Raw genomic sequence first — 26,151 nt, forward strand, 5'->3', positions numbered from 1 at the left:
TAACCGCTGTGCCACCCAGGCGCCCCGGATGAGTACTTTTAGACACCTTAAATTATGACTTCCCCTTTAAAGTTTTATGATATCTAAATAAACCAAAAAATGAACCTGGCATCACCTAAGTAATTTATAAATATTTCTAAAATGTATTAATCTGTAATACTGTGTTTCTAATACCTTGTTAAATAAATAATTAGAAACAGATACTCCTATAATGCTAAGTGAAATAAGTCAAGCAGAGAAAGACAATTATCATATGATTTCTCTCACCTATGGAACATAAGAACTAGGATGATCGGTAGGGGAAGAAAGGGATAAAGAAAGGGGGGGTAATCAGAAGGGGGAATGAAACATGAGAGACTATGGACCATGAGAAACAAACTGAGGGCTTCAGAGGGGAGGGGGTGGAGGAATGGGATAGACTGGTGATGGGTAGTAAGGAGGGCACGTATTGCATGGTGCACTGGGTGTTACATGCAACTAATGAAGCATCGAACTTTACATCGGAATCCGGGGATGTACTGTATGGTGACTAACATAATATAATAATAAAATTAAAAAAAAAAAAAAGAAAGAAAAGAAACAGATACTCCTGTAGAGAAAATCACTAAATCTCTTACTCTGCAATTTCTAAGGGGAATATTATCAGCTCTGTCTTCTATGAATCTAATCCCAGGAGAATGTAACTTTACTTGCAATATTTGGAATTACAGTACAGTACTTCTTTTTTGAGAACTTTTGTACTTGTTATGGGGTTTTTTGGACTTTATGTAAATTTACTCATTCACATAAAATATATTAAAACAAAGAAAGATAAATGTGTTTTGATTTAGATCACTTCAATAGCCTAAAAATTTTCTTTACTTATTCATGTTTTACATTATTCAAAATGTTTGAGATAGACTGAGAGTTATTAATTCAAATATCTTGCCACTGAACATTCAAATGACCTTCTCTTAATTCAAAAAAAAAAAAAAAGAGAGAGAGAGAGAATTTTGGGGGAGCCTGGGTGGTGCAGTTGGTTAAGCATCCAACTCTTAGTTTCGGCTCAGGTCATGATCTAAGGGTTCTGAGATCCAGCCCCAAATCGGGCTCCATGCTCAGTGCAGAATCTGTTTCAGACTCTCTCACCCCCTCCCTCTGCCCCTTCCTGCTGCACTCTCTCTCTCTCTAAATAAATGAAGCTTTTAACAATGAGAGAGAGAGAGGATTTTTAAAATTTTGCAACTGTAAATTTAAGAATTAAGAGTACCAATTATTATTATTAATTTATAATTGCTTTTTAAATAAGAATAAAAATAGCAGGGCGCCTGGATGGCACAGTCGTTAAGTGTCTGCCTTCAGCTCAGGGTGTGATCCCTGCATTCTGGGATCGAGCCCCACATCAGGCTCTTCCACTGGGAGCCTGCTTCTTCCTCTCCCACTCCCCCCTGCTTGTGTTCCCCCTCTCGCTGGCTGTCTCTCTCTGTCAAATAAATAAATAAAATCTTTAAAAAAAAAAAAAAGAATAAAAATAGCAACAACAAGAAATCAGGATTTTCTTAGTAATTGGCACAATGAACTTGTGAGATGAGTTAAGTAAATCCCCATGCAGTTACTTGGGGTAGATTAAGTTACACAGGCCAAATCGAGATATTCATAGATACTTCTATATTACACATATGCCATAACTTCCATCTCTACTCTCACAAGCTGTGAAAAACTGTTTCTTTAAAAGGATTTGTCCGTGGTGCTGAAACACTGACCCAAAAATGTGTTGGCTTTGTTCTGCCCTGGGAAAGAACTACTGAGTAGAAAAATCTCTGGGGGAAAAAAAAGAATATCCTTCAGCCTCTTGTATAGAGTCTACTTTTGTAAATAAATGCTATAATTTTCATTAGATTTGTTTAGGTTATCCAAATACTTTATTGCCCTAGGGCTGTAGTGTAATTTAGCCAGAATGAAAATTCTGACTTAACATTTCACTCTGGCAAAGTACATGCTAAAGCAGATGATGATTCATCATATTTTTGATCCCTTGCTTTTTCCTTTATTCTTCCAATACTTTCTCTCTTTTCATTATGTATCCTGCATAAATCAAAATTTTAGAATCCACTGCTACTTTTATAATATCTTTTAACCAGTTAAAAGAAGGTAGTTTTGTTCAGCTAATGTCTCTCTGCATAAGGTTTCCACACAATAATAATATAACCCCAAAAACTGAAGTATTTTTAAAAATCACTCAGGACTAGTAAGGCTGTCAAAAAGCTGTTTATTTTACTTAATTTAATCACTGTTGAGGGTATTTTTAATTAATTCAATAAAGCAGTTTATGCATTTAGACAAAGCTTTAACACTAAGTGAAAAATCCACAGATTAAGTTCATTTGGTGTTGCTAAAAACAGCTACCTGGCTTTTTAAATTATTCAAAATTTCTTAAGAAAGTTAAACAGAATAGGAAAAATAAATAAATACATACTCATAGGGCAAGTCTTCTAGGTCTGTGAGCACAGGGGACTCACTGCTAATCTTGTTAGCAATCTAGCACATCTTTTGTAATCTAGAAAAAAACATTTAGGGGAAAATTATGTATATAGTTACTACAAATGTGGGGAAAACCATATTATTATTGTCACTAATTAAATAATAAGAGCTAAAATTTAATAACCACCAACACAACAAATACTTAACCTGGGTTTTCTCCTTAACTCTCCTAATACAATCAGGTAGATGGTACTGTTCCCTCGCTTTGGAGACAGAGATGAAAAACCAGCATCCAAATGTCAAAAATCTCATAACCAGTGAGGAGCTTGAGTCCAAAGACAGCTTTCTCCACTATGCTGTGCTAACACTTGGTCAGTTTGCTTTGATTCCAGTGTGATTAATTTTCCTCAGTCACTGAACACAAGCAGTTTTGAAAAAATTATAACAATTCTGATTCAACATCCTGAGTGAAATTAAACATGCTTCAAGATGACCAATCTAATTAAAAAGAAACAAAATGCTTAAAATCCATTTACCTTAAAAGGGAAGTTTAGGTTTAGAAAGGAATTTAAAAACAACCAACTGAATTACCACACAAGATCCTGATCTGGGCAGTTTCAATGATAGCATTTAAATATTACATTTGAAACTTTTAACTTTGGTAATTTAAGTGTCCAAAAGAATTCATTAGAGCCACCTTTAAAACACTATGCTAGCATTATTCAGAACAATTGATCACTCATTGTATAAATGATACGGTATGAAACTATTTACTTTAAAATAACTTAAGAGGAAATTTTGACTTATACCTCATGGACATCCTTTTTTTTTTTTCCGTTTATATGACAGAGCACTTTATGCCAAAGAATTTGAAAAAGGATAAAAAGTTTAAATCCTGACAAACATTTCAGTCCTTAAGGAAATCTGGCTATTTTCAGATTTGGATATAGTCCCTATTACAATGCAGCTCCATTCCTTGCACTCTCAACAGCACACACAAGCCTTCATTTAAGTACCGTCAATGTTATAAATAGCATCTCATACGATGTTTAGTCTATTCCCAGCCGCAGACAGTTGAAGTTTAAAATTACATGCATTTATGTTGGATAGATTTTTTTTTAATGAAAAAAAAACCCAATTATCCAAACTACTTACAAGCTGGTGTTGAGCAATCCCTGGTGTTGTGATAGAGTCGATGGAAATGTTTGCTACATTCTGCTGAAAATGTGACTGGCCCTATTAGACAGTAAAAGAATGTTTATGATAAACATTGGCGTGTTTTCCAAACAAATTTGCTAGCACTTTATGGATGGAAATAATACAATTGTAACTTAACATCCTTCCATGCCCTTAAAAGAACTTGTCTGAGAGCACTTCTTACCCTAGCACTGTGGGAGACAGTAAGTTGTAATCTATGAAAAATCATCTGAATTCATTACCAATTTTCAACATTTCACATAATGGAAACTTCAGTTTCTGAAGAACTCTTTAGAATAATTAAGAAGGAAAAGCTCTAGACAGAAAAAAAACTGTACAAACCAAATCAAGTAGATGTGAAGAATAAAAAATAAATATCCTTGGTTCCCACTTTCTGTTCTTCAGTTTTTTATGTAGTAGGAAGTAATGTTTATATACAGAGACATTTATAAACATCCATTTTCTAATTAAAGTAATTTGTGTCTTATTAGTGTCAAGGACTGTTGTAAAGTGAGCAGGGCTTTGAGACTTCCTTTATTTATTGCCACAAATCCCAGACAGTCTCCACCAAAACTCATCCCTACATCCGGAGTCTGATGTTTTGGAAGTGGTAGAAGGGCCCACAGTGCTGTGAACAGAGTGACCAGAAACACTCAACACTGGGAAATCCCTTACACATGCTGGGGCTCAGGTGGGTCTTGGCTTGATGCTCACAACCATCACTCTGAGGTTAATTAAAAATATGGCCACTGGCTTTAAGTGAGAAAACCATATCTTTTCCAGTTTATAGGCCTGAGATACGAAACAGTGAAAGGGAGCTGGGATGATTGGGAACAGCCAGGCTACAGCAATGGTGAAGGTGGGGGTGCTTGATTCACAATTAAAATTATTTAGTGAATTTTTGCTAGAACTTGAGGCATAGGATGATTTCCAATGATTCACAAAGTTGATATAAAGAACAAAACAGGGTCTGGAGAGAGTATTTCATCTGTGCTTAAGATATGGCGCATGGGGGCGCCTGGGTGGTGCAGTTAAGTGTCTGACTCTTGGTTTCAGCTCAGGTAGAGATCTCAGGGTCATGAGACAGAGTCCCCTGTCAGGCTCTGCGCTCCATGCGGAGTCTGCTAGTCTACTTAAACCTTTCTCTCGCTCTCCCTCCGCACCCTGCCCCGGCCTTGTGCTCTTGTTCTCTCTCTCTCTCTCTCTCAAATGAACAAATAAATCTTTAAAAAAAAAAAAAAAGACACAGCAGACGAAAGTCTGTCTTTCCCCAATTCAAAAAACTTCTTTTGCCCCCATTGGCTGAGGAGCATGACCTACATTCCTTAGAATATATACATTTAGGATTCTTCACACTATGACTCTAACCTACCTTTCCAGCCATACTCTTGCCCAGGGGCCACACACACCCTTACTTAAGCTTACCCCACCGTGCATCCACACCATCTACCTGTCCTGCCCCCAAACTACCATGTTCTCAAAGAAGTCCTTCTGCCCAGAGTGCTTCTCTCATCCAGGAAAATACTATTCAACCATTAGAGCCCAACTTAAATATCATGTCCACTACAAGCCTTTCCTGGTAGTTTTGGGGGAAATTATTCACTTTCTGTGCATCCCTAAAACTATATTTACACTTCTATTATTTACCAAGACCTGGGTAATATTACTGTTAGTACACATTAATGGCATTTGTCCACTTCCTTTACTGGACTGTTGAGCTTCTTACAGACATTTATCTTCATATCCCTAATGCCTACACAGTAATTTCCATACAGTCTTTTTATTTAATTGAATCACTGATAAATTTTGTGCTTACCTGTGAAATGCTTTATGAATTTGTCTTTTAAATTCAAATCTCTTGGGAATATTTCTGAAAAGAAAAAAAAGCTTTAGAATTTCTTGGATGCATTTCCACTATTAAAAATATTCTTATAAATAATCTATAATGACAACCACCTAATACATCAACTCATGGCAGTTCATGCAGCTGATTCCAAATCTGTATCTCTAGTCCTGACCATTCCCTGGGGCTCCAGACCTCCCCCAGAGCTACCTGCTTGCCCTACCACTCTATTCGGGAAACTTACAGACCTCTCAAAAGTGCACAGCCAGAACCGAACATCTGATTTCCCCAATGTTTTTCTGCCATGTTCCCTGGTCTTGTACACGGGCATCACCCTTTGCTCAAGCCAGATATCAAGAAGGTATGCTTGACTTTCCTCTTTCCCTCTCTACTAAACACACACCATTACTTAATTTTTTATATTCCACCTCCAGAAATTACCCGAGACCCATACACTTCTGTTTCCTCTCATTAACATAAGACTGGTCCCAAACCATCATACTTCTGTGATTGCCTGGGCAGCAGCTTCCTAACAGGTCTTCTTCCTCTAACCCACTATCCCCATAGCAGCCAGAACAAATGAAGTGAAATGTTCTCCACATAATGATACACTCCCACTTAACGGGGCTTTGCATTTTTAAAAAATATTTTATTTATTTATTTTTGCAAGAGACAGAGACAGTGTGAGCATGAGGAGGAAGGGCAGGGACGGGCAGAGGGAACAGACTCCCTACTGAGCAGGGAACCTGATTTGGGGTGCTATCCCAGGATCCTGGGATCATGACCTGAGCCAAAGGCAGACGCTTAAGTGACTGAGCCACCCAGGCGCCTGAGGTTTTGCATTTCAAATAAGAGAAAATAAAAAATTGAACTATATCCCACACTTCACTTTGTACTCACTATAAGTACACCATCCAGAAAACACAATTTATAAGAATAATTTGGGAGTATATGCAACTCTTTTAGAAGAAAAGAAAACTGAAACTTAAAATTTTGAACCTAGTGTTCATTGGAAGCTACAGATTTAAACTCGCAATATTCTTATTATAGATTGACTCCTGTGCGTGTCAAAAATCATATGAGTTTATGATGGGGGCAGGAACGTTTGTCACCTCCCTATACGTGAGTCTGAATGACCGCACTGATTTGTGTGACCTCGTTGAGACAGGCAGTGTAAAATGAAGACATAGAAATTCTAATAGCCCTTTACATCCTAGAGTTAATGAGGGGTATAAAAGCACTTCCTTGCAGAAGGAGCTCCCTGCTCCTAGCAGCCCAGTTGTGAGTCCAGAGCAGCACCGTCAGGCGGTAGGAGTGCAGCTACAGCTGAGCTCCCTTCCCACTGACAACAAACATCTGCACTTACAAACCATCCAAACTAATCCAGAAAAACAAAGCAACAGTGAAGATACAAGTATTTATTTATATAAATATTTTGGTGTTCTCATTATTTTATTCCAGCCTGAACATGGGTCTTTCCCCCATACCTCCCTGAAACCAAGCATCCAAATTGGCTCCTGGAATGTCAATACTCCACGGTTTATCTGGCAAGGTAACTCCTCTGGCCCTTTCTGAAACCTGAATCATTTGAGTGCAGTTGGAGTTCTATGACTAAAGAATATTCAAAATCTATAAATAATTCTAGTTCCAAAAGCATTTTCAACTATGATTTTTTAACATTTTTTAATTTAAATTCAATTAATTAACATATAATGTATTATTGGTTTCACAGGTAGAGATCAGTGATTCATCAGTCTTATATAATGCCCAGTGCTCATTACATCACATGCCTTCCTTAATGTCCATCACCCATTTACCCCATCCTTCCACCACGATCCCCTCCAGCAACCCTCACTTTGTTTCCTATGATCAAGAGTCTCTTATGGTTTGTCTCCCTCTCTGGTTTCATCTTGTTTTATTTTTTCTCTCTTCCCCTATGATCCTCTGTTTTGTTTCTTAAATTCCACATATCAGTGAGATCATATAATTATCTTTTTCTGATGATTTTAACCTGTAGACCTGGCACAATGATGACACTCAGGGTGATACCCCTCTTCTACACTCCCATAGCACATTTTCTAACTTCTATAAAGGCAATTGTCACATTCTGATTAGCATGATAGTGAACTGTGCACATGTCTGTCTCCACTGCAATATTGTGGCCTCTTGAGGAAAGGGACAATGTCTTATTCGTCTGTTATCACCTGCAGGTGGTACAACAGTGTTTTGTGGATAGGGCATCTGGCAAATGTTTAAGGAATAAAAAGCTGAGAGGATGACCCTTCAAGTAGGTTGTTACCTTTTGAATGAAAACAATCAGTGCCTCACTTGAGTTCAGCATAGGCCACCCAGAAAACCATACCTTTAATGCACTTGAATTTTCATTTCAAAGTACAAACACAATATAGGAACATAAAGCAGATTGACTTAAACGAAACAGAAAAGCGATATTTAAGTTGACACCTAAAGTGATAAGCAAGAGATATCTAGGTAAGAAGAGATGGGAACAGCACCCTAGACCAAAAAAAGAGGAAGGAAGGAAGGAAGGAAGGAAGGAAGGAAGGAAGGAAGGAAGGCAGGCTGGAAGGAAGAAAAAAGAAAACAAAAATCTCTGAAGAGGAAAAGATCACACTGTGTTCAAGTATTTGAGAACTGTCCAGGATGGCTAAAAGAAAAAGAAGGTGAGGGAGAGAAAAGTCAGCTAAAGCAGCAGACAAAGGCACCTGCATAGCTCAGTTGGTTAAGTATCTGCCTTGGCCTCAGGTCATGACCCCGAGGTCTTGGGATTGAGTCCTGCAACCAGCTCCCTGCTCAGCAGGGAGTCTGCTTTTCTCTCTCCTTCTACCCCACCCCCTGCTCATACATGTGCGCTCTCTCTCTCTCTCTCTCTCTCAAATAAATAAATAAATAATAAATAAGCACCAGACATAGACGACCTTATAGTCCTTTATAAACTTTGTCCTTAATTCTATGAGTGATGAGAAGTCAAAGAATTAGGCAAGGGGATGACACAATCAAGATTCACTTTTAAAAGATCATAATGCCCAGTACAGAGAAACAAGAATAGATGCAGAGAGATAAGTCAAAAGTTTTAAAGATAGGTTATTGTATTTCCAATGAATAGTATTAGCCTCAGGAGTCAAATTCTGCCCTATGACTGTTTTTGCAAAAAAAGTTTTACTGGAACACAGCCATGCTCATTGTTCAGATGTGGTCTATGCCTGCTTTCATGCTATAATGCAAAGTTGAGTGGTTGTTGCAAGGATCAGAGAGCCCACAAAAGCCAAAATATTTACTATCTGGTCCTTCCTAGAAAAAGTCTGCCAATGCCTGCTCAGTAGCACACTTCTATTTGTAGTAAAATTGTAATGGTGATTGCAGAAAGGCATCAAGAAGTAGGATTCTGGGGGTAGGAGAGAAGAGGTACTTTTCAATGCACACTCATTATTAATTTTAATTTTGAACATAAATCTGTATTAATTTTTCAATAAAAAAACTAGTTGACTGAAACTGAATTTGTATTTAGTGTTAGATGCATCTGTGATAGTTTTTGATCAACAAAATATTAATTGAGAAATCAAATATGAGAGAATTACCCCCACACAAGATTAGCTGATTGATTTCTCATGGGAAGTGGTCTTAAAAAGCAATCTCCATTATTGAAATGTAAGTCACATATGTAATTTCAAAATTTTTAGTAGCTACATTTGAAAAAGTAAAAAGGAATAGGTAATATGTATTTAATAATTTATTTTGCTTAAACCAATATATTCTAAATATTATTTCAACACATATTCCATACTTTAAAATTATTAAGATATTTTACATCTTTTATACTAAGTTTTCAAAATCTGAAGTGTATTTAACAATTACATCTCAGTTTGGACTAGCCACATTGCAAGTGCTCAATGCCACATGCATTGAGTCGCTACCATGCTGGATAGCACAAGCCTCCAATGCATGTTTCGTTCTTTTGGTATCTAACTGTAAGGTATAAAAGATTACATGAACAGATGGATTAAAAACAAAAGGATCTCCCCATAATGCGTGACAGGTATCCCCAAAACTACTATCTCATTCATCTAATTTGTGAAAATTTCTAGTTTTTATTTAACCAAAAAAGTTGCCAACTGCCACCATCATCAATTTTAAGTTTACCTAATATTTTTATAAAGAAATAGATTTGCATATACATATATGAAATGCTGACAGGTTTATCTCTCATTCCTAATTCTCTTGTTCGAAATAAGCAAAGATTGTGCTCACCTTTGTCTCCCTCTCTGATTTTGTCTTGTTTTATTTTTCCCTCCCTTCTCCTTTGATCCTCTGTTTTGTTTCTTAAATTCCACATATCAGTGAAATCATATAATAATTGTCTTTCTCTGATTGACTTATTTCACTTAGCATAATACCCTCCAGTTCCACAATGAGATATCACCTCACACAGGACAGAATGGCTAAAATTAACAAGTCAGAAAACAACAGATGTTGGTGAGGAAGCAGAGAAAGGGGAACCCTCCTACACTGTTTGTGGGAATGCAAGCTGGTGCAGCCACTTTAGAAAACAGTATGGAGGTTCCTCACAAAGTCAAAAATAGAGCTACTCTACAAAATAACTGGAATTTAAATAAAAAATTTTTAAATGAGCAGAGATCATGTGGAATAATAAAAAAGTCATAAGACAGAACAACTGGAAAACAAAATAATAGAAAAGGTTTAGTGTTCACTTCTACCTGCATGTAATTTAATATCTTACTATAAAGATATTTGCTCTGACTTGATTGATTCTTTACAAAGCCATGTAAATTGATCCTTTGCACCTTATTAGGTACTGAGGGGGCATTCCTTCATCTTGTGTTTTAAGCTAGCATTTTTCAGGTACCTAAATTGAAATGTTTGCTGTATAGTTCCTTGAGTTATCACTTCCTTTAGTTAGAGATGACACAATTATTCTCTTTCTCAATATATAAAAACAGTTCCATTTTCAAAAACAAAAACTACCCTTATTACATCAGCATTGAGAAAATTGCTAGTAGGAAATAACAGTACTTGGAAAATGAAATTCATTAAATATTTGAGGAAAAAGCTGATGACAAACATATTCAAGCAAGCAGTATCTTTAAAAAATACTTTTAGGATTTTAAATACACTATCATGGGGTGCCTGGGTGACTCAGTCGGTTAAGTGTCTGCCTTCGGCTCAGGTCATGACCTCAGGATCCTGGGGTTGAGCCCAGCATCAGGCTCCCTGCTCAGCTGGGAGTCTGCTTCTCCCTCTCCCTCCCCCTGCTCATTCTCTCTCTCTCTCATTTGCTCTCTCTCAAATAAATAAAATCTTAAAAAATATATACTGTCATAAAGTATGTACTTTCTTCTGTCCTTGTATAATTACATGGTATCTGTACTAGTATATATTTGTAAATGTGTAAATATACATTTTTACATCATGCCTCTTTTATTAAAGATTTTTAAATAAAGAGATTAACTCTCTTTGTATGTAACCTTTGGGTGCCTAATGCTATTTCAGCTGCAAATTATACTCAGGATAATGAAGTAAGGGGCACCTGGGTGGCTCAGTTGGTTAAGCATCTGCCTTCGGCTTGGATCATGATCCCAGGGTCCTAGGTTCAAGCCCCACAGCAGGCTCCCTGCTCAGCAGAGAGCCTGTTTCTCTCTCTCTCCCTCTGTTGCTCCCCCTGCTTGTGCACACACGCACTCTCCCTCTCTCTCTCTCTGCCAAATAAATAAATAAAATCTTTTAAAAATTTTTTTAAAAAAGAATAATGAAGTAAACTCAAACTAGTTGCTTTTTTTTTTTTTCAAATTTTTGATATTCAAAGTATGTCCCCTAGACGAGCAGCATCAGCTCCCAAGAAGGCACCCTTAGAGTTCCTAGTGGCTACTGACTGAATAACTCAGTCCTGTGGATCTTGGGAAGCTTATAAGGAATACAGAATTTCAGGCCCAGAGCTATAAAATCACTTTAACAAGAACTCACAGGAGTTCAAGTTTGAAAGCAGTCATCTTAACCTTCCAAGCAAGATACAGAACTTCAGCATACTCTGTACTGAAGTATTTCATAATCAATAAGCTATAACATTATTACTAACTAGTCAATTTGTAGTTTGTGATTATTAGAAGACAAGACACAGAATTCTTTCCAGTAAAAAAATGTCATCGTGGGGGCTGGTGGTGGCTGTGGTGGTGTTGCTTTGTATTTTTATCACTTCTTTACTTTCTAGCACTACCAAATGTTGCAGGCTCATCTTGAATCATTCCCTGTCCCAATTTTAGTCTTGGCCATTTCTCCACAGACCCCATTTCCTTTATTAAAGAAAGTATTAGAAACCAAAATCCGGGGAGCCTGGGTGGCCCAGGTCGTTAAGCGTCTGCCTTTGGCTCAGGGCGTGATCCCGGCATTCTGGGATCGAGCCCCACATCAGGCTCCTTCACTGGGAGCCTGCTTCTTCCTCTCCCACTCCCCCTGCTGTGTTCCCTCTCTCGCTGGCTGTCTCTGTCAAATAAATAAATAAAATCTTAAATAAAAAGAAAAGAAACCAAAATCTGGGTACTAGGTGTGCTTGTTGTTATTGCGGTCAGGTTGCTTCAAGGCTCTCTCAGCTGAGAGCAAGGACATATATGCGTTATATATATGGGCAACTTGATTTTTAATACATCTTGTGTTTAAATTATTTCTAAAATTGTGCTATGGTGCTTGATATATTTTTAGAATACAAACTAACTGTAATATTTCACCAATTATTCTGCAAAGGACACAAACAAATCATTTTTTTGTAAAGATTTTATTTATTTATTTGACAGAGAGAGAGACAGCCAGCAAGAGAGGGAACACAGGCAGGGGGAGTGGGAGAAGAAGAAGCAGGCTCCTAGCGGAGGAGATTGATGTGGGGCTCCATCCCAGAACGCTGGGATCACGCCCTGAGCCGAAGGCAGACGCTTAACGACTGCGCCACCCAGGCGCCCCAACAAATCATTTAAATTATCCAAGTTCAGGGTGCCTGGGTGGCTCAGTGGGTTAAGCATCTGCCTTTGGCTCAGGTCATGATTCTGGGTCCTGGGATTGAGCCTATATCAGGCTCCCTGCTCAGCAGGGAGTCTGCTTCTCCCTCTCTGCCTACCTCTCCCCTGGCTTGTGCTCTGTCTCTCTCACTTGCTCACTCTTTCTCAAATAAATTTAAAAAATCTTTAACAATTAAAATAAAATAATCTGACTTCAAAAATACAGTCATATTGAATCACACTCTGTACCCAACTGTGCATTGTGCCCTCTCCTAACCTGACAGTCGCTTGCCTTCTCAAGCCACACACCTCCAAAGATGCCATTGAGGTAAACAAACTAAATAATCTCTACAGCAGCTTTCCAAGTCCTAAATTATAAAATATTATGACAAAATTCTGAGATTATGTGGTATGTTCACCAAAGGACAAAATATCAAATGAGTCCAGAAAACTGTAAAAAGTACAAAATTATGTTGCAAGGTAGATTTCTTTCGGGTTTTAAACCACAGGTTAATTCATGTTTAATTTGAACTTTAGCCATTTTATTTAAGGACTAATCTCTTGAAAATGATTTCTTTCCTTTCTGGTTTTCATCTAGTTAACCTCCCTTTCAGATTTCAAATGATCACTTTCATAGACACTTAAAAAGACAAACCAGATTTTTATTAAAATATTTTTTAAAAGCATCTCAAAATAAATAGATGTGCAGCATTCCTCAGTGTGATAACATTGTTATGTGCAGTAAGTTATTTAGAATGACAACCAAATGTCACTAGATTAGTGCAAGCAGTAAACACAGGATCCAGTACTACTATGTTTTTGTTGGGTTAGGCAGCTAGAAGCTTGTCAACAAACTGAATCACTGGAAAATCCCACAGTTACGTTAATCCAATAGTCAATTCATACCACCTGAGAATCACAGCCTTTTTATGAAACCAGAAGTACTACGGCAGATTTGAAGGCAGACTCCTGGTTGAGATAGGGAAAGGTCAAGTTTGAAATTCCTGTAGTAGAGATATTCAGCAAATAGTGGATGTACGCATTTAAAGGACACAGAAGGGCCACACAGAAGCAATAGTTGAAACTACAAAGGTGCATGGGATCACATAAGGCAACACTCTGAGTGGAAAAAAAGTCATGATTGGGAACCGAACCCTGGGATGAACACTTAAAGGGAAGCCAAAAGACAGGTGGTCAGAGGGAGACAGAAGAGTGGTTAGAGAAAAAGAGCAAAGCAGGAATAATTGTGGAACTGTAAGAACAGGGAGGAGTCAATGGCAGCAAAGCATCCAAGGGTCCAGTAAGATAAAGACTGACAGGTGCACAGTAGACAGGAACAGAGTTTGGAGGGCCAGCCAGACAAAGTTGGTGAAAGTGAAATCATGCCTTTCTAGTTTCTGTATTTCTGATGCTTTGACATCTGAGGCCTTGTTGGCCCTGGAGACATGGCCCCTCCCAGACCTAGCTAATTCCTAGAGACAAGAAAGCCTGCAAGCCCACCTTTCATTTGAACACCAACCAATCCAGACCCCACATTCCCATGACCTCCTTCATCCAGCTCTCATATTCAAGGCCAATATTCTCCTGCCCTAGTTACCCAGGGCCAGGAACCAGACAACTGCAGACCACCCTACACCCCAGAGCTGAATGAAATTACTTAAATTAGCCAATCCTAAACCCACTCTCCTTACCTTTCCTGAAGAAACCACTGATAAAGGCTCTTGGTCTTTCTCTTCACTCACTCTGCTTCTGGCCAAGCCTGCTGCTTGCCTATGTGGCCCTAGAGGCATACTGTGCCTCCCACTTCTAGGGAACTTTGAGTAAAACTTCTTCCTTCACAATGGTCATTTCCATATCTTGCCATGCCTAATCAAAATAAATCCCGGATACATCTTAAAACATGAGTGGTGGTAGACAGAGACATACCTTAGAGATGTCAAAGCTTCAATTTCAGACCATTGTAACAAAGCAAGCCAAATGAATTTTGGTTTCCCAGTGAATCTGAGTTATGTTTGTACTACACTGCAGTCTATTAAGTGCAATAGCATTATGTCTAAAAAAGCAATGCACATATCTTAATTAAGAAATACTTTATTGCTGAAAACTGCTAACTAACCATCATCTGCGCTTTCAGCAGGTTTTCATCTTTTTGCTGGTGGAGGGTCTTGCCTCGACGTTACTGGCTGCTGACTGATCAGATGGTGTTCGCTGAAGGTTGAGGTGACTGTGGCAATTTCTTAAAGTAAAATAAGACAACAAAAATTTCCTGCTTCGACTGATTCTTCCTTTCACGAATGCTTTCTCTGCAGCATGTGATGCTGTTTGATAGTATTTTAGCCACAGTAGAACTCCTTTCAAAATTGGATTCAATCTTCTCAAACCCTGTTGCTGCTTTATCAACTAAGTTTAATCTAAGCAGAATTCTAAACCCTTTGTTGTCATTTCAACAAAATTCACAACGTCTTCACCAGGAGTACATTCCACCTCAAGAAACCACTTTCTTTGTTCATCCATAGGAAGTAACTCATCTTCTGTAAGAGTTTGATCATGAGATTGCAGTGATTCAGTCACACCTTCAGACAAACTTCTAATTCTGCTTCTCTAGCTAGTTCCACCCCATCTGCAGTTACTCCCTCCACTGAAGTCTTGAATCCCTCAATGTCATGCATGAGGGTTGGAACCAACTTCTTCCAAACTCCTATTCATGTTGATATTTTGACTTCTTCCCATGAATCATGAATCTTCGTAATGGCATCTGGAGGGTCAATCCTTTCCAGAAGATTTCAAATTTACTTTGCCCAGATCCATCAGAGGAATCACTATCTGGCAGCTGTAGCTTTATGAAATGTATTTCTTTTTTTTTTTTTTTAAGATTTCATTTATTTATTTGACAGAGATAGAGACAGCCAGAGAGAGAGGGAACACAAGCAGGGGGAGTGGGAGAGGAAGAAGCAGGCTCCCAGCAGAGACGCCTGATGTGGGGCTCGATCCTGGGACTCTGGGATCACGCCCTGAGCAGAAGGCAGATTCTTAACGATGGAGCCACCCAGGCACCCCCTGTGAAATGTATTTCTTAAATAATAAGACTTGAAAGTCAAAATTACTCCTTGATCCAAGGACTGCAGAATTGATGCTATGTCAGCAGGCATGCTAACAACATGAATTTCATTGTGCATCTCCATCAGAGCTCAGGTACACTGCCAATGAGCAGTAACATTTTGAAAGGAGTGTTTTTTTCTGAGCAATAAGATCTCAACAATGGGCTTAAAATATTCAGTAAACCATTCGCAAACAGATGTGCTGTCATCTGGGCTTTGTTGTTTCATTTCTAAAGCACAGCATGATTCTTAAGGGCCCCAGGATATTTGCAATGGTAAAGGAGTGTTGGCTTCAATTTAAAGTCACCAGCTGCGTTAGCCCCTAACAAGAGAGTCGACCAGTTCTTTGAAGCTTTATGCCAGGCACTGACTTTTCTCTAGCTATAGAAGTCCCAGATTGCATCTTCTTCCAATTGAAGGCTGTTTCATCTACACCAAAAAACTGTTGTTTAGTGTAGGCACCATCACTAATGATCTAAGCTAGACCTTCTGGAAAAGTTGCTGTAGCTTCTGTATCAGTACCTGCGGCCTCACCTCTCACTTTGATGTTACGCGGACAGCTTCGTTCTTTAAATCTCGTGAACCCACCTTTGCTAGCTTCAGACTTTTCTTCTGCAGCTTCTTCACCCCTCTCAGCCTCCACAGAATTGAAGAGAGCTAAGGCCCTGCTCTGGATTAGGCATTGGCCTGGAAGTGTTGTGGCTGGTGCGATTTTCTATCCAGATCATTAAAACTTTCTCCATATAAGCAATAAGGATGTTTTGTTTTCTTATCATTCATCTGTTCACTGGAGTGGCACTTTTAATTTCCTTCAAGAACTTTTCCTTTTCTTTCTCTTTTTCTTTCTTTTCTTTCTTTTTTCTTTCTTTCTTTCTTTTTCTCTCTTTTTTCTTTCACAGAAAGAGAGAGAGCACAAGCAGGCAGAGCTACAGGCAGAGGTAAAGTAAGAGACAGGCTCCCAAATGAGCAGAGAGCGTGACATGAGGCTCAATCCCAGGACCCTGGGATCATGACCTGAGCAGAAGACAGACACTTAATCGAGTGAGCCACCCAGGCGCCCCTTTCCTTTGCATTCACATCTTGGCTAACTGCTGCAAAAGGCCTAGCTTTTGGCTTATCTCAGCTTTTGATACATCTTCCTCACTAAGCTTAATCATTTCTGATTTTCAATCTAAAGTGAGAGACCTGAGAGTCTTTCTTTCACTTGAATACTTACAAGCCACTGTAGGGTTATTACTTGGCCTAATTTCAATATTGTTGTGTCTCAGGGAAGAGGGAGGCCCGAGGAGAGGGACTAGCAGTCTGATAAGTGGCCCCTCCCCACTGGTCTCCCCTCAAGTCACCTTTCCTTGCTTCTGTTGTGTCCTGGGCTTTCCCGTGTCCCCCAGGTGCTGGGGTAAAGCTGGGCTGCATGCAGTGGCCAAAACAATGTTTCCCAGCATGGACTCTTTCAAAACCAGTTCTGTAAGATTCAAATAAATGCTAGATTTTAAAAGAGAGAGAAAGAGGAAGGGAGGGGAAAAAAGAAAGGGAAGAAGAGAGAAAATAAGAGAGGGAGAAAGAAAGAAAAAGAAAGAAGGGGGTGGGGAGAGAAAGTCTGGCTAATACTCGTTTACAAAAAGCTCCCCTTACCACAGGTCTTCATAGTTCTTGTATCGTGCTTCTCTAACAAGGGACCTAATGGCCTGTTCCTGAGGCTGGCAGACCAAGGAAGCCTTTTTTTTTCACAATCACTCAAACATTTGGGAAAATGTACCTATGGTGCTGTGGGTACATGTGGGGATGAGGGAGTGCGCAGAGAGCTACAGAAAGAGAAGTGTGGCCAGGGTTGTGGAGGCCAATAGGGAATTGCCTCTGTCTCAAAGAAAGATTCTGATATACCACTTTTCTCCTCCCCACCCGCCTCAATTAAAAATCTCTGGTGATTCCAAAAACTCAGTGTATACAAGAATCCTCCAAGAGCTTTTTGGTGCCCAGCCATGGGCTATATTCAGAGACTTAGGATATCCAGAATGGATACAATAATTACATCCAAAACATGCCTCCCAGTTTCTTCTGAAGTATATGGCCTCATTCTAAGAACCACTGCCCTAGAAGGTATTAAGGGAAGCAGATGTCGTGTTGTCTAAACTTGGTCATAAATGCTAAGAAATGAGCTCATGACTCAGAAATGGCACAGATTAAATCATAAGATCTAATCAGGCTTTGAGGGCAAATAAAAAATCAATTCTTTTACTATTAAAGTTGATTTAAAATTTTTTTCTTTTCAAAATTTCAGTTCCAAAGAAAAAAACTCCTCCTAAATGTCAACTGTATCCAGTGACTGATGACAGGGCATTAAAAACTGAGTAATCCTCAGTTCCAACCACAAGAGGCTTATATTCAGATAATATAATATTATGTTATACAAATATAATCTATGTATATATTTTATATATATATTACATATATATAAACAAATACAAATTACAGTATGAGGAGTGTTGTACAAGAAGAAAAATGCTATCTGTGTTTAAAGGAGAAAGAAATCATCACTGAATGAGATAATCTAACCAATGAGACTGACAATAATTCCAGGTAAATCCTATTTTAATAGTATTTTAATTATTAATATGTATAAGGCTATACATTTTTAAACATGATATAATGATTTAGCTACTATTTCCTGACAGTTTATGTTGACTCCAGGACATGCCACTTCACACCTCAGTGATGCTCTCTTCTTCTCCCTTTTTTTTTTTTTTAAGATTTTATTTATTTATTGAGAGAGAGAAAGCACTAGCAGGGAGAAGGGCAGAGGGAGAAGCAGGCTCCCCACTGAGCAGGGAGCTCGATGAGGGGCTCAATCCCAGTACCCTGGGATCATGACCTGAGCCAAAGGCAGACACTTAACCGACTGAGCCATCCAGGCGCCCCCAGTGATGCTTTCTTCACTAGCACAGGAGAGGAACATCTAGACTCTGAACCAAATACCTAGCCATCGCTTTCTGTCTTCCCACAGGGCAACAGAGATCTTAGAAATCTTTTCTTAAATACTTTAGAGCTTATTTCCAGCAATAAAAGCAAAGCCCAAAGCAGGGGGAAACATTACAAAGGAATTTTAAAAATCCTAGTTTTCCTTGCCAATATATGACTGAAAGGCAGACTCCTAGGACTGTGTCATTCCAAGGAAAGAGAAGCCATCGTGTGTGATTCTATAAACTTCCTGCTCAGAATTTCCCCATTCAGCAGCTAGGTGAATGACGCCCTGCAAACAAGCAACAATCACTACTCAGAAATACTCTGAATGGGCAGAAATTCATTCATGTGAGTTCACTCTGGCTCCTCATAATGAGTGTTCTGGTGATAGCACTTGCCAAGTACACTTAGCAAAATATCACACATCACCTTTCCATCTTGACTTCTTCCCATATTACTGTTTTTCAGTAAAACAAACAGCTTCCAGTAACTCTGCAAATAAAATATTTTTAAAAACCCATCTGCAAAAACAAACAAACAAAAAACTCACCTGCACTCCCTTCTTGGTGATATGCAAAACAAGGAAAATTATTTTTATTATTCCTGTGGAAGAAATTTTACTCACTGGGTAGGACTGGCTAAGTGGGCAGATGTAATAGTAACAGACTTGAAATAGAGAGGATTTAGGTTCTAACATAAAATTCCACTATTATGCACACCCAAGTTTCATCAGAACAGTGGTGATGGTTGCAAAGTAAATTTAGGATTTCCACATTTTTGAACACGGAAAGAATTACGAAGATACCGCTAAGTAACAGGGCCTAGGAAGACAGAATTTGGAGAGACGAGAGAAGCACCTTCCTGGAGGCACCAAAGAAGCAGAGGCAAAGACTCGGCTGGCATCCGTACGGCACAGCCGGAAGCTGTGTATCTGGCACAGGGTGCTGCCTGTGGTGCCCAGTGAAAGACACACAAAGCAGATGGGGCAAGTCACAAGGGGACTGGAACGTCCTGCGTCCAAGAGAAATTGGGACTTTCTTAGAAAACCAAGAAACACCACAGCAAATCTGTGTCTGGGGAGAAACGATCTGTTAAATGAAATGGGTCTGAAATAATGTGCTAACATTCATGTTTCTGTAGTTTGGGACTTTCTCTCACTCTTTTTCATTCCAAAGTAAAATTTCTTTTCTGTTAAAATCAAAACCAAATGGAGAACGGGCTTGAAAATTCTCTGAGCAGTCCAAACCAGTTTTGTCATACAAAGAAAGCTTAATTTAGCTTATTTTGCAAGGCCAACTTGACCCGGGTAGTCTCTTGCGTATGCTTCTAAAAATCATAAGCAAAACTTAAACTGTTCCCCAATGTGGATATTAGGTAACTACTGACCAATTCCCAAACATTTAATTGTAATACTATAACCAATCACTGTGAAGAATAAATGGTCACTGCTTTCTCACTATACAGGCTGCTTTACGACAATATACCTGAGCCCCATTCCATGCTTTGGTTTGAGTGCGTGTGGCGTGCAAACCATCTTTTTGGTGCGTGCTCAATAAACTTTCACTCATTACTGTTTTGGTCATTCATTGGTTTTACTTTGGCTATTTCTGAACTTTTAGCAGAGATAAATATGTGGGTCCACAATTATTTCAAGTCCACGAATATGAAGGATGTGGCATCTTCACTGCTGTAGTCACCCACAGGGCCCGACCTGCTGTCCCTGAGAACTCTGGACTTGGCAGTCACGCTGGAAAGCTCCATCCCGGTCCTGGGCAGGGGAAGCTCAACAACCCACCCCAGCTTCTGAGGCCCTTGGCAACACCTTCCTCTGCTTCCTCTCTGGGGTCACCTGTGCACCAGCCTTCCCTCACTCCACACCCAGAATATGCACTGACAGAGCTCAGACACCTGGCTGCCTGCTTCCGTAGGTGGCCTCAGCCCTCTGCAGGATGACTGGCAATGTACTAGGCACTCAGTGAAAGTTTGTGGAGGAAAACTATGTATTTATATCACAACATTATGAAAGAAAAATGATACTAAGTAATCCCTCTTTGCTTTCTTAAAAGTGAAGTATGAGGCCAAAGAGTTATGAGAGCAAGGCACAGACTACTGGGCCTCCTCAGGCAGCCCCAGCTGGGCTGGTCCCGGCAGCAAGCAGATGGCCCAGAAGAGGGTCACTTCTGCTCCAAGCCTAGGCTGTGGTGCCACCCCCTCTACGTGGCACAGGCTCTAAACAGAGACACTGTTAGCAGCTTCTCCATTCCTTGCTCACTACCTCCTTCCCGCCCTGGGTGCCCTGCACTCTTGTCCACCCCCCTGACCTCACTGTGCCATGGGATTTCCGCATTTCCCAATCATACTGGACCTCTCTACCTTGAGGCACCTCATGACCTCTATATTGGCTATTTTTTTCTCCCTCGTTTTTCCCTCGTCCCCTCCTTCGGCATCTAAGTAGCCAGGGACCTGAGTGCCCAGAGCTGATTTGGGAGCCAGGCCTAGGGAGGGTCGACTGAACAACAGCCACCTCAGCCTGCTCAAAATCGCAGGTTCCTCAACCATTCCCCGAGGCCAGCTTGAAGGAGGAAGCAAAGGGGCATTCCTGACCCTGTTCAGGCTCTGTGTGTTCAGTCAGTACCCACTGAATTCTGAAAACCCAGGAAGACCCAGAATGAGGCGCTGACAGGTACGGTACCCGTGCACTATGCCTGGGCCGGCTGGGGCTGAACCCCACGGTTCCACCAGCCTACTGAAAAGGCCTTCTTCACCCCGGAAGGGACACATCATGCCCGCTCCTTTGCAAGATGGCTTTCGCTACTTAAGTCTGAACAATGCTAAATGTAATAAACTAATTACCTCTTTTCCTGGGAACCGGTTATCTGCAGAGACGGTCTGTTCTCTGCTCTGCTTAATTCCACTTTCCTAAAACCCTGGATCAGAGCAAAGGACTGGCTGAGAAGGGGACTGCTTACCAGTGTTCCGGGAGGCGTGGGGAGCCGGGCCGGCCCGGGCAGCGGGGAGGAAAAGCCACGACTTGGATTCTTGGACCGTGGCACGTGCTCCCCTGCCACCCCGGGGCCTCCCCTGGGCCCCGGGCAGGGACAAAGCCAGAGCGAGCACGAGAAGCGCGGGTAGCGGGGCGCCTGGCTTAGCGAGCCGCATGTCTGCGCGCCCGGACGACCGCGCAGGAGGCTCCCAGGGGCGGGTCCCGAGGCAGGTGTGTGTGCCGGGACTGGAGAGTCCGCGACCCAGGAGAGGGGCGGTGGCGCGGTGTCCCCGCGGCGTCCGGCTGGAGCAGTGCTGAGACTTAGCCGGCGTAGGGATACCTGCGCGGCTCGGTGTCTCTGACGGGGACGCGGGGCGGAGCGGCGGCTGGGGACCGCAGAGTTGTCCCAGCGCACAAAGGCGAGTCCGAGCGCACGGGACTCCCCGGCACACACGAGCCTAGGGCTCAGTTGGTCCTCCGGGCTCCCTACCGAATGCCTCCTAGGGCTCGGGACACCGGATCTTGGTTCAGTCTCTGAGGGTCAAAAGAACCCGCAACTTCTAGGTCGGGGCGAAAGAAAGCAGAGCCGGAACCCAGGCCGTGGTCTGCGGAGACAGCGATTCCGGGGGCTGAAAGGTACAGAGCTCACTTTCTCCAGCCTGAATCTGGCTGTGTCTAGAGGTGCTGGCCGGCGCGACCAAGCCGGGTGCAGGAGGCCCAACCTGCCGGGAGGGCGGCTCCGCCCCGGCCCCGCGCGAGGTTGCCTTCTCCTCGCTGCAGGGGCGGAGCTGAGGATCCAGGAGGTCAAGAATGGGCCCGCCGACCACCCACGCCCAGCTCTGGATTCCCCCGGTTGAGTCCTCCTACGGATGAAGTTATCAAAGTCATCAAGGTGTACCCGTGCACCCAAGACTGCAGAGGGAAATAGATAGATGATAGATCGATCGATCGATAGATAGATTAAAAAATTTTTTAAATAACTCCCCAAATGTTTTGTGGATGCTAACAATAATGAGATTGAGTCCACCTGTTCTGATTAAAATAAAGTGGGCATCTCTGGATCAAATTGTGCTGTGTGAATTACTGTGATTTTAGTTATTTCATTAGCCCGATTTATTACTTTATATTAAGCATATTGAGAAATGTTTAAGTTACCCGCTAAGCAATTGACTGCTAAGTATCTTCTTGGATGCAATGTGGTAAATAGTAGGGAGAACTCGGAGGGAATAACCACATGAGGCACTGTCCAGCGTTAAAATCTCTTAAAAAGAGACCTTGTTAGTCACAAACCCTGAAAAATACCCCAATGCATTCAAATAATTTTTCTAGACTTAGTATTTCCAAACTATTCCAGGGAACTGGGGAAACATAGCAAGCTTTTCAAGAGCCCTGTAAAAACCATGCTGAATGAAACTTTATATAGAGAAAGTTGTTCTACTGGTGAAGACTGCCCCTTCGGATCTCTTTACTATTAGGCATAAGAATCTGGTATTTCTGAAGCAAGCACAATGGCAGATGAGAATGACTTCTACCATAGGAGACACAGAAAAGCAATCTTAGAAAAGTATACATTAAAAGAGTCTCGGAAGACCCTAGTTAGGTAGAATAAGTTCTTCCTTACAGCTTTGTTCAAGTGAAATAAGGAAACATGGGAAGTCCATGGACATTCACTTTAATTAGAAATATAGTAAGTTAGCGTCCACTGTGAAAAACAGCTGGGAAGATACAAAATGAAATAATGCTGGCAACATGAGAAATGAACTTCAAATCAACTATCTATCAGGGGAAGGGGGAAAGTTTAAGAGCTGGATTATATCTCTTTCCATACACTGAAACTAGAGGAAGTCATCAATCTGATGAACTTTTCAGAGCCTGACAGTTTGAGCTCTACTTTTTGCTCAGTCATTAGTCACATGACCTTGAGCAAACTATTTAGCCTCTCTCTTCTCTCTGACAAAGTGAGGTTCTCAGGCTGCATGTAGCCTGTGAAAGAAGCCTCTGGTGTGTGTCTGCAAAGAAGGCAGATTCTGATACTCCCAGGGGTTGCAGTTCCACCCAGGAGGTACCTAAAGAATCCACCTTTTAAAGGACTCTGGGTACTTTTGAAGTAATTGGTCCTTGAAACCCTCTTTATTCATTCAACAAAAATTATCTGAATGCAAACCAGAGGCCAGGCACATTGAGAACACTGAAGCTACAAGAGTGGGCAAAATGGACAAGATCCTTGTCTTGCTAATCATTTAGCCTCAGGGATCTGGTTCCCCAACACAATAATTTCATCATAAATAAACAGGTTGTGTATAGCTAAATTACCATTTGTTTTTCCTTCTTTGTTTTGTTTATTGTTTATCCTTAACTATGTCTTCTTACTGTCCCAACTAAATGGTACTTGCCCTATCTCTTGCTAATTAGTTCAGAAACACCTTTAAGTATTCATGTAGACACAATCTCAGTAACATATGCTAACTTATTTTTTTAATAGACTTTTAAGACCAGTTTCAAATTCACAGCAAAGTTGAGAAGATACACATTCTATATAATTCCTGTCCCCTGCCCTCCCACCCACACATAGCGTCCTCTGTTATCAACATCCTCAACCAGAGTGGTCCATTTGTTAAAACTGATGAACATACATTGATAGATCATTATCACCCACAGGGTTTGGTTTACATTAGTGTTCACTCTTGGTGCTATACATTCTATGGGTTAGATAAACGTAATATGACATGTATCTACCATTATAGTATTATATGGAGTAGTTTCACTGCCCTAAAAATCCTCTTGGTCCATCTCTTCATCCCTCCCCCTCCCTCCCTCTCTCCCATCCAATCCTGGCAACTACTGATCATATAGTTGGAATCATACAGTATGTAGCATTTTCAGATTGGTAGATATGACATGTATCTACCATTATAGTATTATATGGAGTAGTTTCACTGCCCTAAAAATCCTCTTGGTCCATCTCTTCATCCCTCCCTCCCTCCCTCCCTCTCTCCCATCCAATCCTGGCAACTACTGATCATATAGTTGGAATCATACAGTATGTAGCATTTTCAGATTGGTAGATATGACATGTATCTACCATTATAGTATTATATGGAGTAGTTTCACTGCCCTAAAAATCCTCTTGGTCCATCTCTTCATCCCTCCCTCCCTCCCTCCCTCTCTCCCATCCAATCCTGGCAACTACTGATCATATAGTTGGAATCATACAGTATGTAGCATTTTCAGATTGGTAGATATGACATGTATCTACCATTATAGTATTATATGGAGTAGTTTCACTGCCCTAAAAATCCTCTTGGTCCATCTCTTCATCCCTCCCTCCCTCCCTCCCTCTCTCCCATCCAATCCTGGCAACTACTGATCATATAGTTGGAATCATACAGTATGTAGCATTTTCAGATTGGTAGATATGACATGTATCTACCATTATAGTATTATATGGAGTAGTTTCACTGCCCTAAAAATCCTCTTGGTCCATCTCTTCATCCCTCCCTCCCTCCCTCCCTCTCTCCCATCCAATCCTGGCAACTACTGATCATATAGTTGGAATCATACAGTATGTAGCATTTTCAGATTGGCTTTCTGAACACTTAGTAATAGGCATTTAAGTTTTTTCTGGTCTTTTCATAATTTGATGGCTCATTTCTCTTTAGCATTAAGTAGTATTCCATTGTCTGGATGTGTGACAGTTTGTTTATCCATTCGCCTACTGAAGAACATCTTGGTTACTTCCAGATTTTGACGATTATGAATAAAGGTGTTCTAAACATCTGTCTCCAGGACTTTGTTGGACATATGTTCTCAATTCCTTTGAGTAAAAACCAAGAAGCACAATTGCTGGATCATACAATAAGAGTGTTGTTTTGTAAGAAACCACCATTTTGCATTCCTGCCAGCGATGAATAAGGTCCTGTTGCTCCACACGTTTTCAAGCATTTTGTGTTGTTACCTTGTTTTTTAATGGGTAAAAGAGGGGGATCTGTGTATCAAAGGGTACTTAGACTATAACTTATGTTTTAAATAACCCAATATTTAACAGTACACATGTTAGAAACAAGTTTTTAAGCCTCAAATCTTTTTTTTCTTTTTGTAAATTAGCTAATAAATCAAAGAGCTTAAGTTTCTTTAAATATTTAAAACCAGGGTGCCTGGGTGGCTCAGTCGTTAAGTGTCTGCCTTTGGCTCAGGGCATGATCCCAGGGTCCTGGGATCAAGCCCTGCATTGGGCTCCTTGCTCCGCTGGGAGCCTGCTTCTTCCTCTCCCACTCCCCCTGCTTGTGTTCCCACTCTCGCTGGCCACCTCTCTGTCAAATAAATATAAATGAATGAATGAATGAATGAATGAATGAATGAATGAATGAAAATATTTGAAAACATTTAAGTTCTACTCTTACCCAATTTCAATTATACAATACAATTATTCAATATGATCTCTATTCACCATATTATACATTAGATTCTCAGACTTGATTCATCTTATAGCTGAAAGTTTGTTCCCTTTTTATCAACCTTTTGCTATTTCCCTCACCCTGAGCCCCTGGCGACCAGTTTTCTACCCTGTTTCTATGAGTGACTTTTTTTTTTTTT

General features: G+C 40.5%; 1 protein-coding gene across 1 annotated transcript in view; it reads right to left on the reverse strand.

Moving 5' to 3' along the window:
• The window catches only part of ALKAL1 (ALK and LTK ligand 1), a 22,417-nt gene extending 502 nt beyond the window's left edge, over positions 1 to 21,915 (reverse strand). Inside the window, exons 1-4 of the mRNA XM_019800056.2 lie at positions 21,545 to 21,915; positions 5,474 to 5,527; positions 3,616 to 3,696; positions 2,456 to 2,536 (exon numbers count right to left, since the gene is read on the reverse strand). Of these exons, the coding sequence (XP_019655615.1) occupies positions 2,472 to 2,536; positions 3,616 to 3,696; positions 5,474 to 5,527; positions 21,545 to 21,734 (390 nt within the window). The 5' untranslated portion in view covers positions 21,735 to 21,915 and the 3' untranslated portion in view covers positions 2,456 to 2,471. The remainder of the gene's footprint in view (positions 1 to 2,455; positions 2,537 to 3,615; positions 3,697 to 5,473; positions 5,528 to 21,544) is intronic.
• Positions 21,916 to 26,151: the final 4,236 nt, after the last annotated feature.

The sequence above is a fragment of the Ailuropoda melanoleuca genome, unplaced genomic scaffold, assembly GCF_002007445.2.
Source record: "Ailuropoda melanoleuca isolate Jingjing unplaced genomic scaffold, ASM200744v2 unplaced-scaffold11384, whole genome shotgun sequence".
In the NCBI taxonomy this organism is placed as follows: domain Eukaryota; kingdom Metazoa; phylum Chordata; class Mammalia; order Carnivora; family Ursidae; genus Ailuropoda; species Ailuropoda melanoleuca.